Source organism: Chionomys nivalis, chromosome 16 (assembly GCF_950005125.1).
Source record: "Chionomys nivalis chromosome 16, mChiNiv1.1, whole genome shotgun sequence".
Taxonomy (NCBI): domain Eukaryota; kingdom Metazoa; phylum Chordata; class Mammalia; order Rodentia; family Cricetidae; genus Chionomys; species Chionomys nivalis.
The window spans coordinates 45,958,846-45,974,404 of record NC_080101.1 but is presented as its reverse complement, the minus strand read 5'-3'; the positions used below and the strand labels follow the sequence as shown (position 1 = coordinate 45,974,404).

At 39.9% G+C, this 15,559-nt stretch overlaps 1 protein-coding gene across 1 annotated transcript in view; it reads left to right on the top strand.

Annotated features, from left to right (window-relative positions):
- Nucleotides 1–6,165: 6,165 nt before the first annotated feature.
- The window catches only part of LOC130887958 (cytochrome P450 7B1), a 176,169-nt gene continuing 166,775 nt past the window's right edge, over nt 6,166–15,559 (top strand). The window contains exon 1 of the mRNA XM_057790711.1: nt 6,166–6,409. Within this exon, the coding sequence (XP_057646694.1) occupies nt 6,294–6,409 (116 nt within the window). The 5' untranslated portion in view covers nt 6,166–6,293. The remainder of the gene's footprint in view (nt 6,410–15,559) is intronic.

The following is a 15,559-nucleotide window of genomic DNA, read 5'->3' as shown; positions in this document are numbered from 1 at the left end:
TCTCCTTCCCCAACTTCAGAAGTTTGTCCAGTCTTGGTCCTAACAGGAAACAGAAAACCGAAGTTACTGCAGGAAGAAGAAAAAGGAAGAGGAAAAAAAGACCACAGAAAGTTATACTTGGTAATCACAGAGAAGTGTGATTTGATAAAATTTTATATCAAAAGTTGTTAAGACTTTTCAGGCTAGTACTAGTTAACCTTGATTTTAGATGCTTTGTTATATTAGGAAAAGGATGGGTGGAATTCCTCTTTGACCTTTCCCATGCCCACTGTGAGGCCTTTAAATGTTTCTTTTCTTTTCCTTACTTTCTTTTCTTTCTTTCTTTCTTTCTTTCTTTCTTTCTTTCTTTCTTTCTTTCTTTCTTTCTCTCTTTTTTCCCTCCCTCCCTCCCTCCCTTCCTCCCCCTTCTCTTTATCTTTAGAGTCTTTTTTTCTTGATTCTTCTCTCATATCGTAAATCCCTACTGCAGTTTTCCCTCCCTCCAACCCTCCCAGCCCTGCCACCTCAGATCCATTCCTCCTGTTTCCCTTCAGAAAAGAGCAGGCCTCTCCGGGATATCAACAGAACACTGCATAACAAGTTACAATAAGACTAGGCACAATCCTCATATCAAGGCTGAGAGAAGAAACCCAGTAGGAGGAAAAGGGTCTCCAGAAAAGGCAAAGAGTCAGAGACAGTTCCAACTCGACTGTTAGGAGTTTTACAAGAACACCAAACTATACAACTATACCTGTATGTACAGAGGAACTAGCTCAGACCCATACAGTCTCCCTGATTGTAGCTTCAGTCTCTGTAAGCCCCTATGAGTCCTGAGAAGTTGATTTTGTGGGTTGTGTTTTCCTGGTGTCTTGACCCCTCTAGCTCCTATAATTGTCCCCTTTCTTCTGCGGGGTTCCTTGAGCTCAGCCTAACATTTGACTGTGGGTCTCTGCATCTGTTCCCATGAGTTGCCTAATGAAGCTTCTCTGATGTTGATTATGCTAAGCTCTGGCCTGCAAGAATAGCAGAGTATCATTAGCATTCATTTAATTGACTTCCATACCCCCCACAGAAATGTTTGGGTCTCTGGGCTGTCCTGCATCTGGTTTCTGGCCCTCCACGCAGGGTCAGGCATGGGCTCCCTCTTGTGGTATGGGTCTTAAGTTGGACTAGTCATTGGCTGGCCAGTTCCACAAGTTCTGCACCACTAGCAGCCCAGCACATCTTGCAGAGAGCACAAATTGTAAGTCAAAGGTTTTGTGGCTGAGTTCGTGTCCCAGTGTCCCAGTCCATTCACTGGAAGACTTGCTTGGTTACAGAAGATGGCCAATTCAGGCTCTGTGTCCTCCATTACTAGGAATCTCTTCTAGAGTCTCATAGAGTCCAGGGAGTTTCCACTGCACTAGATTTCCACATTGTCCCGGAATCTGTCATGTACCAGATCCCTACCATATCATTTGCTTGGGGGAAAACTCAAGCAATTGAAACCATATGGGAACATGCTATTGATTTCCCCCATTGTTACTTCACAATCACATGGTAACTAATTTATTTTCTTACCTTTATTTACTATTAATTTCTGTTCATTCCATCTCATCTTCTTTGAAAGAAGAAAGACACTGTATTTATATTTCACAGATCCAGCAAACCAAATGTAGTCCATGAACCTGGCTTACACTTACAAAATTACTTACGTCTGAGTCCAATGTAACAGAATCTCTGAGTCTGAACAGGAAAATTAGATATACCAAATTGAAAAGTAAGAGGGAATAGCCATTATTCATTTATCAAATAGGTCCCTGAGAATCAAAAGTTCTAAGAAAAGGAGGGTCAAAATTCCAGTCTTAACATTCCATTTTAAAGAGAAAGAAAGGGCTAGAAAGTGGATCCTTATTAAGACATCTGGCCCCAGATTCAACCACTAGCAAAGAGAGAAAGAATTGCCTACCTGTATTTGCCTATTTTTGTTAGGGTAACAAAATAACTTGAGGATAGATCCATTGTTAAGAAAAAAAAAATATTTAGTTCAGTTTTAAAGGTTGGAGTTTCAAACTAAATTACTCCCATTGACTGAACTCTGTCTAGTAGGGGCCCAACTACAGATGGCATCGTTACTGTCTAGGGGTCTTGATGAGATTTGTTTTCTCCTACCAAATAAGGGATTAAAACACCAAATCAGTAAGGCTAGCATATCCAGTTTGGGATCAGAGTAGGTCCTACTGGGTTTTTATTTCTAACCAGAGACACCTGTGTCTCATTTTGAGCATCAGAGCTTGGCCTGACAGTCTTACCTTAGTGGCTACAGCAAAATAAATGATGAGCATAGAGTATAATGTAATGTTTAGCAGGAAGTATGCCTTAAATGCATCTTTTACTTCAAAAGAGCTGACTCTGGAAGAATTTCTGCTGTTTTTGTTTTTGTGTTTTTACATTTTAAATCAAAATAAAATTACATCACTTTCTCCTTTCTCTTATCTCCCTGTGTCCCCTCCCTCCAACCCCTCCCATGTCCATCACACTAACTCACATTGAAAGCCTTTTTCTTTGGTTATTTTGTATGTGTGTGTATACATATATATCCTACATAGAAGCAATTGTTTATAGAGACGATACTGTTTTATATATATATATATATTACAGTATTATATAATTATAATATATAATTGTATAAATATATGCAACCTTAGTCATTGTGCACACACACGAACATACACAGAAAACATAAACACAAACATGCTGAGTCCATATGCAATTTTTAAATAGCATTTTCTCTAATGGAAAAGGCAGTACATTTTGTTTACATTTGCCACAAGCTCACAATGCCCCATTTGTCAACGATCTTACTGTCACACTGAAGACTAAGTCTCTAGCACATGGGCCCTTCATGATGAACCATATCTAAAGTACGGTACCATTGTAGTGATGTGATAGATAAGGGAGACCTGAACAGCACCCTGATTTCCATGGCTCTGCTGAGACTCAAATGTATTGCTCTTCCCATTGACTCTCCCTGCTTTTACTTCAGTTATTGCTTCTCCTTGTCCCCACCCATTCGTTGGTGTGAAAATGATCTGGTAATATATGTTTGTCATCTAACTCTGAAGATATTTCCATTTTTGGAGATCTCAGATCTTAAAGCCAAGCCATGATGACTCCTTTAGATTTGGCTGTTGATTATGGTCTAGTCAGAGTGTCCAAAGTACACAAGATAATGCTGAAAACCAGTGTTGAAATAATTGTGGCTGGGATGTGAGGACAAAATGGATCAAGAATTAATTTCATGGGAACAGTCACAGCAAGGTGACTTGTGTCAAGGAGACAAATTGTGGAGGACTTCTGATGAACTAGCCTGCCTCCATCTTATGCTTGAAAACCATCTTGTTGTAAAGACAAATTCGGTTCATTCTTGTTTATGATTTAATCTCTGTTTCTCAAGGATTGAGTTATGCCCCACCTGTAACCTTAACTACAAATGGTTCTCTGTACTGCCTGGAAACAGCAACCATGCCTTTGTTTCAAAAGGTTATATGAACACCTGTTCTTATGACCACCCATTATTATGACTACCTTATGAGCACCTTGCAATCATGTCTTTGTTCCAAAAAGCTGTAATGACTATCTTAAAACGCTGCCATTGTTTCAAAAGGTTATGACTATATTGTTCTAACTTTATTATTATGGCCACCTTGCAATATTCTGCTTCTATAACTCTGTCTATTTTGCACACCACCCCCCTCCCCATTTGGAAACCCCACTACCCTGAGCTATAAAAATCTTGTCTTTCTTATGTCCAATGTTGACCTCTCAAACCCACCATAGGGGGAGGCAGCTCCTGTTCAGGAATATAGAAGCTTGATTTAACTAATTTTGTTGGGGTTGGTGATCTTTCTCCTCAAATCTTTGGGATTAACACTTTTCATTGCACATGGAGTATTTATCACTTTCTTTCAGCATTTGGGACAGGATAAACATGGGTCTGTGTAAAAAGGTGAGAGGCATGGACACCAATTTTGAAGTTGTTAATAGCAATTGTTCAGAGACAGGGTGATGGCATAAACTGTGTCTTGCCCAGAAGAGGCGATAAAGAGTATATGAAATAGGATTTAGTTAGAAGGGTAAATACTCATCAACTGAGTCCACAGGACAACTTGATATCCTGATATTTTCTATTAAATACTGTTAAAACTCAAACACAAGTTTTGGGAGTAAACGTGTAATATCTGCTATATGGTCAATACTCAGGAAAAAAGTTGTGTGTGGGGGGGAAGGAGTGGGGTCTATACTTGTGTTTGGTGTGGGCGTTCATCCTGGAGTTAACATCAGTGAAGGTGGACGCTTAAAAGAAACCCCACAGTGGCTCAGAATTGAGAATAATAGAGGGCTATCTAGTTAGGGGTAGACTCACAAATCAATATCCTCTGCTGAAACGGAGAACAGCAAACTGAATCCCACACCCGGAAAAGAGGCCTGAAGTGCACATTACATTGGCATAAATAGTATAAGAGGCCACACCCCAGTGGGCTGGTCACTTAATGGCTACTGGCGGTAGGAATTCCTACAGCAGCCCCCTCTTTTGTTTAAATAAGAGAGTTCTAAGTCTAATACAAAATTATATGCAATAAGAACAAATATATCAAGCAAGAAACACGTGATAAATGTTTCAATAATTATCCTATTCTAATGAGTTTAAGTCTTGTATAATAAATAACTTGGCCAAGTCATGAGAGGAAAGTAACTACAACTATCTAGTCTTCAACCCCATCGAAGATCCGAGAAGGGAAATAATATTACTTGAGTAAGCAGGAAGTGCAATCAAGCAACTTCCAAAAATGTACAACAAATGACAGAGACAACAGGCTACCTTGGCAATCACCCAAAGTCTCATTTGCAACGTTGAAGCAGTCAACTTTGTCTAAAGCCTAGAATAACTGGCAGACCATTTTCAAAGGCAGGAAAATTTTCAGAACTGTCTTACACTGTCTTGGCAAGATTTGACAATCTTTTTCCTTGTGTCCTGCTTATCAATTTCTGGATACCATGTGCCTTGTCAGTGGTTGAGGAATGGGCAGCTCCTTGCCCAAAGGCCAATTGTGCCAAGAAGAAAACAAACTCCTAGTGGAGTGTCTTTGGTGCTCAACATTCTCTCTGGAATAGATTGGTGCTGCCAGGAGCAACTGTGTCTCACTTCAACAGAAGTTATTTAAGTGCCAAATTGTATGGCTCCTTGAAGTGGTTGAAGATTACCTATCTATGCAGAATACAATCTCTATATATCTAAAGAACCTGATTAGTCTAACTATAAGTATGACAAACATAGATGACTATTGAGCTATAATTCTTAATACATATATAACTTAAAGTCTAAGACTTCATATTAGAATATTATACAACTGTGTAACAAATATGGACAATGACCTCAAAATGTAACCAATGTATAAGTATCTTTATCAGAGGTAGAAATCTACATTGCAATATGATAAATATATCCTAAAATTGTATTAATATACAAAAACATTTTAAGCAGAGGTAGAAGCATACATGCATACAATATTATAAAACATCAGGTCTCTTTCTCAGCTAGTCTTACTTTATGTATTGAGGCAGGGTTTGACAGCCAAAAGCCAGCATCTACTAAATAGATATATCTCTCCTATTGCCCCCATTAGAAGACACTTTCCAAGTGCCTTCTTTCTCTGCCTTGTATAATGTGCTGTACATCTCTGTTTGGCGGCTCGGTGCCATTGCTTATTTTTACCTGTGGCCTCTTGCTGAGTTGTGCACTTCAGCAATCCTTCTAGAAGATGGCCTGGCCTCCTTATCCCAGTCTATGGTGTGAGCCCTTGCATATATTATGCCCTTTACCTCAGTCTAAGCACGATAGGATGTTGGTGATGAAAGAGGTAGGGAGCCCATCCTGCAGTGTGCACTGGCAGTTTAGGAAGATCCAAGCCACAGGGCCAAGTCCCTAAGACGGTGAGTGAGGAGAGGTGAAAGGCAGGGTCCCTCCTGTGGGCTCACTGCTGACTCAGAAACAAAACCCCCCTCCTCCAGGACTTCGTGGCTCCATCAGGGGAAATCCTAATCCTTTCCCTCTTCCTTGGCAGGGTTCCTGCCGCTGGAGCGGGAGGCGGTGAGAGGCGGTGCGCCTGGGTCAGGGGGAGGCGGGGGGAGGGGACTCCACTAACTTTGTAGCTCAGCTTCAGGGACCGCGGTGACATTCTGCTCGGCGCCGCGGGCAGGCCAGAGCCTCGGGTGAGAAAGAGAGGGCACCGTGCAGAAGCCATCGCCCCCTGCAGAGCCGCCGGCGCGTCTGGATGGAAGGAGCCACGACCCCAGACGCAGGCTCCATGGAGCCATTCGCCCTCCCGGGCCTGCTCTTCACCATCACCCTGTTGCTCCTGGCCCTGCGCCTCCTCACCCAGCGCACCAGGTAAACTCCAATGCTGACAAGGCCACGCATGCGCGGGGTCGCGGCCGCACGACCTCGTGGGCACCCGAGTCCCTTCGGGATGGCGGGTGCAGACAGACCTTGCTCCGGGAACCTCTGGGTGTCCTAACAAAGGCTCTGCACGCACCTCTGCACGTACTCACACCCAGGTTACAGAGGTTCTGTCCAACCACAGTCTCGGGCTTCCCAGGTTTGCTTAAGCATCCTGCCATGGCCTTTGCCTGGGCCCATGCATATTTCATGACCCAGAATTCCCCGCATTTCAAGGAGAGATACTTCTTTGAATTTTATCTAGTTCAGAAAGAAATGTTTTAAGAAAATTCTGGTGCGCAGTGTGGGTGCTGTTCAGTGCCTCAGTTTATCTAATTGTACCTTACCTGGAAAATTAGAAACAACAGAACCTACCAATCGTGATCATGGGACTTTTGTGTGAAGCAAAGGTGTTAATAGTGTTTATGCCTTTGTTCTATTTATTTTTCTCAGGACAACAAATAGTAGCGACAGGGAAACTCAGAAGTGCGTAACTATCTGCCTTGGAAACGTGGAAGCAGAGAAATGGGAACAAAATTATTCACTTCCCATTTATTTTGTTTTTCCATTAGTGCCTTATCTTTTTCATGCACAGTTTTCATGGCTTTTGAAAACGAAACAGGTTAATTTGGGGAGAAGAGTATTACTAATTAAATATCTATCAATGTTTTGGGGACAATGACACAATCGTACCTCATACAAATAAATATCCGTAGGAGTTTTTGAAGTACCAGTTGAAAAATATTTAAAGTAATAGTATTTGGATTTTCTCACATGTGAGTTTTCAGAGAACTTTCTGGAACTTTGCCTTTCTTTTTATGTAGTCTTCTACACTCCTACAGCTGCAGAGCTCAGGGTATTAGGTCTTTACCTTCAGGCTCATGTGACTCAACGCCGTCAGTTAGGTCACACTTCTAGGAATATAGATGCCAAAGTTGTTTGATCTAATCTCCATTTTCGTGCAGGGCAGGGGCAGTCAAAGCAAACCAGTTCATTCTAGACCACGGAGGGTAACTGGGTGAGAATGTGGAACTCAGGAGGTCCACGGGGAGGTAAAAAAGCAAGGCAAGCTTTCCTCAGGGCGTTCAGAGAATAGGCCAGTTTTTTTCTGTTCACTAAGGATTATTTGCTATCATGTGCATTCCATTAATTGCCACTTCCTTCACACCAGGAAGACTAATGCAGGTCTGTGAGGCACTGCGTTCTAGATCAGTTCATAAGTTGTAGTTCAGTATGGAAAGATATGAGTATATACCGGAAAGACCCACGTGTCTGATGGCTTCTCTTTTCTGTATCTGGACAATTTATTCTATTACCATAGGAAAGTCCTGTCTGATGTCACCTGTAAAAGAGAAACTGTGGCTCTCAATGTTTTGTGTATAATCATGTTTGAACACCTATTAGTGAAAATGTACAAATAGAAGGAAAATACTCAATTACAACTCGCCTTTCCCACTGTATGGTATTCTTAGGGGCCATTGATAATGAACAGAGAGAGTAACACTCTCTCTCTCTCTCTCTCTCTCTCTCTCTCTCTCTCTCTCTCTCTTTCACACACACACACACACACACACACACATACACACACACATATACATACACACACCTTTGGGATGTTGTGGATAATGGAGTTGTAATAGTTATGCAACTTCCCTCAGTTACAATTTATGCCACTACTAAAGATCTTTTAAGTCCCTTTCATATCACAATTCATTTTGCTTGTGCTAGTCTGATAAAGAAAAATAAAGTTTTCCTCTCTCTCTCTCTTGTGTGTGTACATATCTGTGTGTGCAGGCATACACGTAAAAGCCATTGAAGGTCAAATCGAGGGCCTTGGACATGCCAGGCAAGTACTACATCACTGAGCTACTCCACAAGGAAACCTTCCTTTAAAAAGTAAAACATTCCAATTTCTATTTCGTCTTGATGGAGTTATCTCTGAAAGTTTCTTTAGTAACTTATTTTCTTTTTAGTTATTTTTTTTTTCAGAGTCAAAACTAAACCAGGAGCTTGTATGCTCTAGGTAACCACTCACCTCTAAGTCACACCCTCAGCCCTTTCTTGTAACGCTCACAGAACTTCGCACCCTTCCGACTCTACTGCAATTATTTCACATTTTACTTCATACTTAGAGTTTCTGCATACACATCCTTATTTAGAAAACATTTTAAAGTCATGATATGCTAAAAATGCCCACCAGCATTGTCCCTCATCACCAACTAATGTCTAAGGAGATATACATATGGTGGTTATATTCAATTTTTACCCTGTGAGCAATTTTGTCTGTAATGTTTGTAATACAGTGTTTTACAGGAACATGGTTTACCCACAAAACGGCTAAGATTAGGGGAGAACAAGGCACGCCAGAGGTCAGTTATTGCTCTTGCCCGTTTATCAGATGTCTTCCATTTTGTTCCCTCATCCCCTGCCCCACGCCCACACCTTTCCATCTCTGTTTATTTTTGAGACTGGATCTCAGGTTAGTCTGAACTGCTGGGATGAAGTGATCCTTTCACTTTAGTATCTGAGACTAGAGGGCATGTCTCTGCTTTCAGGCCACCTGGAAATTTTGAAGGGGTGGGGTGAGATTCCTTTTCCTTTCCAGGAAGATGATGACTAGTGTAGTGACTGTCAACCACAGATACCATCATAGTGCTGCAATGGGGAGAGGGGAATAAATGTAGCAGTGGTATAACGTGGAGCTATCACGCTAGGAAGGATGGGAAATGCTTAGAATCACCATATATTTTGGATAATAGAATTAACAGGATTTCCTAATGGCAGATGAGAAAAGAATCAAGAGTGAAGTTTACATGTTTCAGCTCCTTTGCTCTCTAGTTCTCAGGATGTAAATGGACTTGGAAAACTGTTACTTGTCCAAAGTAATTACATCATTTTAACCCTTCCAGCAGTAATATATTACACTCGACTCAATCAATAGCATCACCAAAATATGAGACTTTCGCTGTGAACCATAGCAAGAAAACAGCTGTTTATTGACCAGAAAGCAGGGCCTCACGAGATACTGAGTCCTTGATCCTGAACTTCCCAACCTCTAGAACAGTGAGAGATAAATTTCTCTTTCTTGTAAGCCACTGGACTTGGGGTATGATGTTACAGTAACTGTTATGCATTAAAGATGATGAGATTCAAGCCTAAATGTCCTCTAAATGGGGGCAGTAGCTGAACTCTGGTCAGACTACAGCTCCAGAAGCTCCTTTCTCACTATTTAGATTTCTTTCCTTGACTTTTGGTTACTCCAGTCACCTCAAGCTGGCAACACCTCAAGTGATAGTGTAGCTTTTCTGGGGGGGCGGGCAGGTAATACTCCATCTTTGGTCTCCTTTCTCCTGGATTTCTTTAAAGTTCTTAGTATCTCCTTCATTTGTTTTCGGGTCCTATTCTTTAGTAAATATTTAATTTTTATAGTCATCTGTGGTGATGCCAATTTCCAGGCAACTTCACATTTCGAGAACCCAAATTCTATGTCAAATTATCAGATATTCAGTGATAGCTCTAACCAGGTAATGTGGAATATACATGCCTGTGCATGTTTTGTTTCTCTTTATTTCCAAGATTTATTTCTATTTACTTTATGTGTATGAGTATTTTGCTTACATATATTTTTTCAGGTTTCAAATTTTTAATTAAGATCTTTGATCCACTTGGAGTTGATTTTTGAGCAGGTAGAGAGCAAGGGAGGGATTTAGATTTACTTTTGTACACATGGATAGATAGTTTAAAAATGAGTTTTTAAGTACATGGTTACTGGTTAAACTTTAACCCCCTAACCTTTTGGAGTCATTGACCTTTTCCTTGTCTTCTTAGCTTTGATTATTCTGGCATGATCATGTATGTAGCATAGCAACATGAATTCAAAGTCCTATGTGATTACTCTTCCCTATCACTCATTAATATTCCTGTATATGAATGTGTTCAGCAGGTTCTTCTACCTACTGAAGAACGTCTTAATGGTTTCTAATTTTGCACATTTGTGAAGAAGTTTGCTAAAAATATTCATGTGAAGAATTTTGTGTAGGCTTATGTTTTCAACTTTTTGGTAAACACCAAGAGCTCTAACAATGGTTTTGCATTTTAAAGTAAACTTAATTTCTTTATAAAAATGCCAAAGTGGCTATGGCATTCTGCTTTTCTACCTGTCGTGAATGAGTGTTCTTGTTGATTCACACCCTTGTCATCACTTGGTGCTTTCAGTGTTTAGTTCTTAACTTTCTGCTAGGTGATTTGGTACTCTTTTCATTATTTTGATTTGTAATTTCATGATGACTTTTCACATGCTTGTTTGCTGTCCGTATGTTTCCCTTGGTCAGTTGTCTGCTTGGGTGTTTTGCCTAGTTTTAATGAGATTGTTTTGTCTTGTTATTGCTGATTCTCAAGTGTTCTTCATACACTTTCGTCATCAGCCTTTATTAGTCTGTGTTTTGAAAGTGTTTTCTTTTAGTCTATGGATTGCTTTTTCATTCTAAACAGCATCTTTTGCAACCCAAGAGTTTTGTACTTTAATGCAATTCAGTTTTTTTTTCTTCCCTGTTGATCATGCTTTTGGTATTATATTTAACAAATTACTACAATATCTTTTACATCTTTCTTTTTGTTAATGTTTTTCTGCTTCCTGCCAATGTTCACATTAACAACTGAAGTTTTAGACTACTCAAAGTCAGTGTGGGTATTTTTGAGTTATAGTTGTAGATTTTCTGAGAAAAGGCAGTTTCATATCATTGCGTGCACCTAGCATTGCTGAGTTAAATCTAAGTTTTCTCTATTATCCATCTTGATATCCTCAAGGAATATAGTATATCTCTTTGAACCATAATATATTAAATACTTGTCAATATAGCACATGTATGATGAGCACTTGACTCATTGGTAGCCTGAGATATCCAGAAAATTATGATAAATTATCATCCGCTAGTCACTGAGACTTTATTCAACAGTTTAGTCTCGATACCTAATGGCAAGAAAGTAAACTTAAAGTATGTTTTTCCTGTATTTTTATTTTGTGTGTGCGTTTTACCTCCATGTAGGTCTATGCAACATGTGCATGTAATGTCCACAGAAATAAGAAGAGGGCAGTAAATTCCCCTGGAACTGGAGTTACAGTGGGCTGCTGGGATTTGAACCAGGGTCCTCTGGAAGAGCAGTGAGTGCTCTTAACCACTGAGCCCTTGAAAATATTTTCTGGCAGTGACCAGCTACTGGAAGTGCTGTTGTTCAGGAGTACAGTACCCAACTGTATACATTACAAATTTTCAAAGAACTAGTTAATTATTTGTGCCTCTTCAATTTCTGAGTCTACTTGTTTTCTTCTGATTCCTGCTGTGCCTATCTGCCTACATCATTAGCTATTTAGTTGCCAGAAACTTAAAGTAATCTAGAGCAGTAATAACTCATTTCTACCAGCCAATCCCTTTGAGGTGTTCTACTTATGTGGGATTTTCTATTGTACTGCTTCTCAGCCAGCTATAGTGAAGAAATAGTTTTGCTTTTATATTTTTTCTTTATATTTGTATCTGTTAAAAACATGTAATTTGGAAAATTAAAAAAATTTCATAGAATAAAATTTAAAAAAATCACTTAAACCAAGTTAATGTTTCTTTAGTATTTGATTCAACACAAATGACATTTTTCTGTCAAATGGGTCTAAAGATTATGGAATCTTGACATCCAGATTTTGTATTATTTCTTTGCAGAGGAGAGTTAAGAGCACAATTTGTGGTTTGTACTAATTTGCACTTTTAATAACACCCATCTTTATATTTTCTTTTTGAGATTTCATTTCTCACTTCCTTTTCCAAACTCTCTTATATATCTTTCCCCACCCTCCTTCATGACCTTTTGCACTAATTGTTATTGCTATTGCATGCATATATGTATATATTAGATATATATTCCCTAGTATGAATTGTTCAGTCTATATAATGTTACTTGCATGTATATTTTCAGGACTGACTGGTACCGGACAACCAACTAGTGTGCTTCTATGTGGGAGAACTACCTCTCCTAGCTTTCCTGGATGTCTTCTGATATTACTAGAAACATAATCTCACAACAAACTCCCCGGTCCTCTGGCTCTTACAATCTTTCTTCCCCTTCTTCCACAATGTTCTTCCAGCTTTAGGTGTGGGAGTATTTTGTAGATATATCCATTAGGACTGTGCCTCACGCTCTGCATTTTGACTGGTTGTAGTTTTCTATAGTGGTCTCTGTTGCAAAGAGAAATTTTCTTAATAAGGGCTGAAGACTATATTTTCTGTGGATGTAGGAATGAATATTTACAGATTGTTGTTGGGGATTATGCTGGTTTAATAAGTTAGCTGTTGTAGATTTTCCTCCAGTAACTATGACTTCTCTGGCACTGAGTAGTTAGCTACATTTCTAGTACCAAGCATGGTTTCCCTCCTATTGAATGGGTTCTAAGTCTAATTACAGAACTGTTAGTTACCTCCAAGTTATGAGCGCCACTATTGCACACTTAGGTTACCATGCCCTGCTGGTCATTAAAGTGCTTCATAACCTCCCTCTGTTAGAAGCTTTCATGACACCTTCTGGTACCATGGTCCTTGGGGAGAAGCATTCAGGCCAGTTCTAGCTCAGGACCGTTTCTGAAGTACACAGTGTCTTCAGCTACAGGGACCATCTTTGGAATGCACATCATAGTATCAACTCTTGAAAGTTGTCATCTGACCTACACACACACACACACACACACACATACTCAGACATGCACAGTAAATAAATACAATGTAATTTTAAAAATCTTTTTAAAAAGTTTGGCTGAGCCGGGCGGTGGTGGCGCACAAAAAAAAAAAAAAAAAAAAAAAAAAAAAAAGTTTGGCTGACATTACTGTTTCATACAAAAAAGTTATTTCTATTTTTAATGATAGTTGTCCTTTGCTTATCTTAAGGGCATTTATTACAGAGGGGTTCCTTTTAATATCAAAAGATGCTATGTTCAAGTACCTTCTACAAAGAAATGTAAACTTTAATTGTCTCAAGGTTACTTTAATACCTGATGCTACCTAAGTATCTAACAAGAGAAAAAGTCCATTCAGTACAGTGGCTGTTTCTTTCGGGATATTCTCAATCGGCGACTGATTGAATATACAGTTAAGAAACCAGGAAATAAGGAACATTAACTACGTTTAATCCCTCCCAAAAAAGTTTATAAAGCTCTAGATTCACTCAATGCTACTACTGCTCAGTGAAGAAGAAGAACTGCGGCCATCAATAGGGATTGTTTTTCTTTTGTCTCTCCTGTTTCTCATAAAAATAGGAAAAGGGTGTGGATCGCTCTGAGGAAGGTTCTGTGGCACTGCCCCAAGGCTCTCAGGGGGAGTTTTATGTTTTCACAGTACATGAGAGATGTTGGGGAGCTCTCCATCCATGTCAGTGGCTCTTGGTAGAAGAGCTGAGCAGTGACTATGCCATGTTGTAGTTCCTCCTCTTAAGCCCCAACTTTGGACTGGTCTCACCATGGTCCAAAACAAATCACCGGGGTTTGGAAGATGCCCAGTGGTAAAGTGCTTTCAGTACAAGCTTGAGGACTGAATTTCAGATCCTCAATACCCACGTAAAAGCCAGACAAGCTTGATGACCTGCCTTGGAAGGAAGAGATGGGAAATCCATGGAGCTAGCTAGTTAGCTAGACCAGGAGTCTGGGTTCAGTGAAAGATCCTGTCTCAATATATAAGATGGATACTATGGTGGTTTGAATGAGAATGGCCCCCACAGGTTAGTATGTTTGAATGATTGGTCCCCATTTAGTGGAATTGCTTCGAAGGATTAGAGAATGTGACCTTGTTGAAGTAACATGGCATTGAAAAGACATGTGTTACTAGGGATGGACTTTCAGGTTTCAAAAGGTCACACCCAGGCCAGTGTCTCTTGCTCTGCCTGATCTGCTCTGTGGATCAGATGTGGGCTCTCAGCTACTGCTTCAGTACTATGATTGTCTGCCTACCTGACTCCCTGCCAACATGCTCCCAACCTGATAATGATGGACTAACTTGTAAGCAAGACCCCAAATAAATGCTTTTCTCTTTAAGTTGCTTTAGTCATCGTGTTTCGTTAAGGATAAAAAACAGTGACTAAGACAAAAAGTGAGGGAAAATAGCACTCAATGTCTATCTCTGACCTTTATGCTCACACACACACACACACATAATTTTATACATATATATATATATATGATACACACACATATATTCATATATCCATACCATGCACGTATATAAATACTGGGGAAGAAAGGCAGAAACAAAAGAGTAATGGTTAGGATGAAAGAAGTAAGAAAGACTTCACTGTTGCTGACTTGTTTTTGTTTTTGAGAAATTAGTTAGGCTTGGAGTTTGGATACAGGAATTTGCTTTTGGCTTTACAGATGGATCAAGGATGAAGGAATCTATGGCCAAAGACTGCAGATACCCCCTACCAGTTGGGATAGGCAAGGAAACATTTTTTCTTAGAGATTCCTAGAGATAACCTAGACTCCCCTGCCCTCTTAACACCATGATAACTCACTGAGAGCCATGTTGGTCTTCTGGGCTCATAATCTGTCAGATAATAAATTTGCAGTTATATGATCTGGTGCTCATTGAGAAACAATCTATTTCCTATGCTTCCTTCATTGAACTATAATGCCTCTTCAAAGAAAACTCCCAAAGGGGAGCAGGATTGGATTATGGCTGACTGTACTGCCTTCCCCTGAGGAGCAGTGTTAGATACTCATAAATTCCATTTATTTTCTACCATGGTCATTTGAAAACTCTCCATCTTAGGCTACCCAGGTGATGATGAATTATCCATCATAATCTTCTTCCCTATCTAATAATTCACTGTATTGAGTGTAAGTATCTTGCACCTCAATGCGTCTTCCAAATATTTGAAAATGGGTCCCAGGCTATAGGCATTGGGCCTTAGATGTGACTCAACCTGAAAGCTTGCCATGATGTTCATCTATGATGGCTGCTGAGAGAGAGAGAGAGAGAGAGACAGAGAGACAGAGAGACAGAGAGACAGAGAGAGACAGAGACAGAGAGAGACAGAGAGAGACAGAGAGAGACAGAGAGAGACAGAGAGCAG